General features: G+C 53.9%; 1 protein-coding gene across 1 annotated transcript; it reads right to left on the reverse strand.

Moving 5' to 3' along the window:
• Positions 1–66: 66 nt before the first annotated feature.
• Positions 67–1,095, reverse strand: LOC107214615 (magnetosome-associated protein MamJ-like). Its single transcript, XM_033519776.1, has 2 exons — positions 208–1,095; positions 67–141 (listed from the first exon to the last, which is right to left on the reverse strand). The coding sequence occupies exons 1-2, from the start codon at positions 1,093–1,095 to the stop codon at positions 67–69; spliced, it is 963 nt and encodes a 320-aa protein (XP_033375667.1).
• Between the last annotated feature and the right edge of the window lie 1,467 nt (positions 1,096–2,562).

Consider the following 2,562-nt stretch of genomic DNA (forward strand, 5'->3'; position numbering starts at 1 on the left):
AAAAAAAAGGCTTGGAAAAACCTCTGGATGCGTGGAGAAAAATCTCCGGGATTGGGATTTTTCCTTCTACTTCTGCCAGAGGCCGGGCTGTTCCAGCTGCTGCTCCAGGGGAGGGAATTTCTCGGGAAGGGAGCGCTGCTCCTGGATCTCCTGGAATTCCTGCTTTTCCTGGCAGCACGGGACGGGGTCTGGGAGTGGGATGGGGACTGGGGTCTCCTGGAATTCCTGCTTTTCTGGGATGGACACCGGGATTTCCTTGCACTCCTGCTTTTCCTGGGAAGGCGGGATGGGTTCAGGGCAGGAAACTGGGATGGGGACTGGGGTCTCCTGGAATTCCTGCTTTTCTGGGATGGACACCGGGATTTCCTGGCGCTCCTGATTTTCCTGGGCACACGGGACGGGATCGGGGATGGACACCGGGATTTCCTTGCATTCCTGTTTTTCTGGGATAGACACAGGGATTTCCTTGCATTCCTGTTTTTCTGGGATGGACACCGGGATTTCCTGGCACTGCTGTTTCTCCTGGGAACACTGGACAGGGTCAGGGTGTGGATCAGGGATGGACACCGGGATTTCCTTGCATTCCTGTTTTTCTGGGATAGACACCGGGATTTCCTTGCATTCCTGTTTTTCTGGGATAGACACCGGGATTTCCTTGCATTCCTGTTTTTCTGGGATGGACACCGGGATTTCCTTGCATTCCTGTTTTTCTGGGATGGACACCGGGATTTCCTGGCGCTGCTGCTTCTCCTGGGCGCAGGGAACCGGGATCTCCTTGGCCTCCTGCCTCTCCAGCGTCGGTTCCGGGCGGGATTTCTCTTCCAGCGGGAATTTCGGAGGGAATTCTGCTTGCTGCTGCTCCTGGGGCGGGCACTGCGGCACCGCAGCCCCCGGATTTTCCCCTTTTCCCGGTTCCACGCCCGCCGCTGGAATCGCTTTTTCCTGGCATTTCGCCACCGCCGGGAGCGGCTCGGGGCAAGGGGCGGGCACCGCGATTTGGGGATTTTGGGGCTCCGGGATGGGTTTTGGGGTGGTTTTACCCAGCCCGGGGGGGAGCGTCAGCTCCTGCTTGATTTGCATCTGGTTCAGAGACATCTCTGCGGGAAAACGGGATCACCTAGGGGGGAAAAAAATGGGAATTTCATGTGGTACCGGGACGAGGGTGACGGGAAAAAAGCCAACAAAAAATCAACAATAACCACCAAAAAAAAAAGAACCCGAGTTTTTCTCTTCTGCCCTTGGCTTCCCGAGGTTTTTCCCTGAGGAATGGGGGTTTATTCCTCCTTTTCCATCCTGCCCTGATCCCTTTCTGAGGAGGCAGAGCCGCCCCTTTGAACCCGCTGCTGATTTCTGCTTCACAGCTCTTCCCAAATTCCCAGATCCCTTGGATTTCTGTCCTGGGGAGCTGAATAAACCCCAAAATAACAACACACACACAAAAAAAGGGAGAAAATCAAACATTTCAGCGCATTTGGTGCGCCAGAAAAACAAAAATATAAATGTGGGGCAAACGGGGTGATCCGGACTGATAAACCCGAAATAATTCCCGCTTTTTAAGCCTGGATTTTCAGCTTTTCCTCGGAATTTGGAGCGCCGGGGGAGGTTTGTCCAGGCTCCGGCGAGCTGGGGGTTAAACCCGCAGGGGACAACTCCTCCCCTCGCTCCGCTCTCGGTGACAACGCCGAGGATTCGGAGCCTGACTCGGTCCTGGGCAGGGAATTCTCAGGGATAAAACCTGGGATTGTCCCCAGCCCAGTCAGGGTTTCTCCTCCCGACAATTTGGGGACAATTTGGGGACAATTTGGGGACAATTTGGAGACAATTTGGAGACAATTTGGGGACAATTTGCGGCTGCCGAAGGCTCGCCCGGACCCGCGGGAATTCTTGCGCTGCCGCCTTCCCAAATCCCAGCGCAGGAGCGAAAGGTGGGAATCCCAAAAGCGGGGCTGGAAGGGATTTGGACCCGTCCCCGAGGAAGAGAGAGGGGAAATTCCTCCTCCCTTCCCTGCGGAGTTCCCAGCTCCTCTCACAGCCAATTCCCTCCTCTCTTCCCTTTTTGATAAGACCTTAATTACTTTATTTATTAATTAATTAAGACCTTGGTCCTGACACGGATGAGGCGGCACATTTGGGGAATATTTTCATTCTTTGTCTCCCTGCTCCCAAATTTGCCTTTTCCCCAGGAATTCCCGGGTGAAACGGGAGCTTTCGGAATATTTTGGCCGCAAAATCACTGGAAAAATCAAATTTGGTGCCCTTCCCTGGAGGGAGGAGATCCCTCCTTAAACCAACGGAATTCCGTCTGGTCCCGTGCCTCGGGAAGGGTCTAATTTAGGATTTAATTACCCTCAGATTTAGACTCGGTCTTAATTTGCCTCCCAGAGCCGTTTCCAAGCCACCCCAACGCCCACAAATTCCCTCTTTCCAGGAACCCTCCAGGTATCCCAAGGCACCAACTCCAACTTTTCCTGAAGGGCTGCGGAGTCGAGGAGCAGAACCCCGAATTTCCCCCCCAAAAAAATCTCGGGATTCTTAGTCCCAAATATCCCCCCAAAATCTCGA

The sequence above is a fragment of the Parus major genome, chromosome 25LG2, assembly GCF_001522545.3.
Source record: "Parus major isolate Abel chromosome 25LG2, Parus_major1.1, whole genome shotgun sequence".
In the NCBI taxonomy this organism is placed as follows: Eukaryota; Metazoa; Chordata; class Aves; order Passeriformes; family Paridae; genus Parus; species Parus major.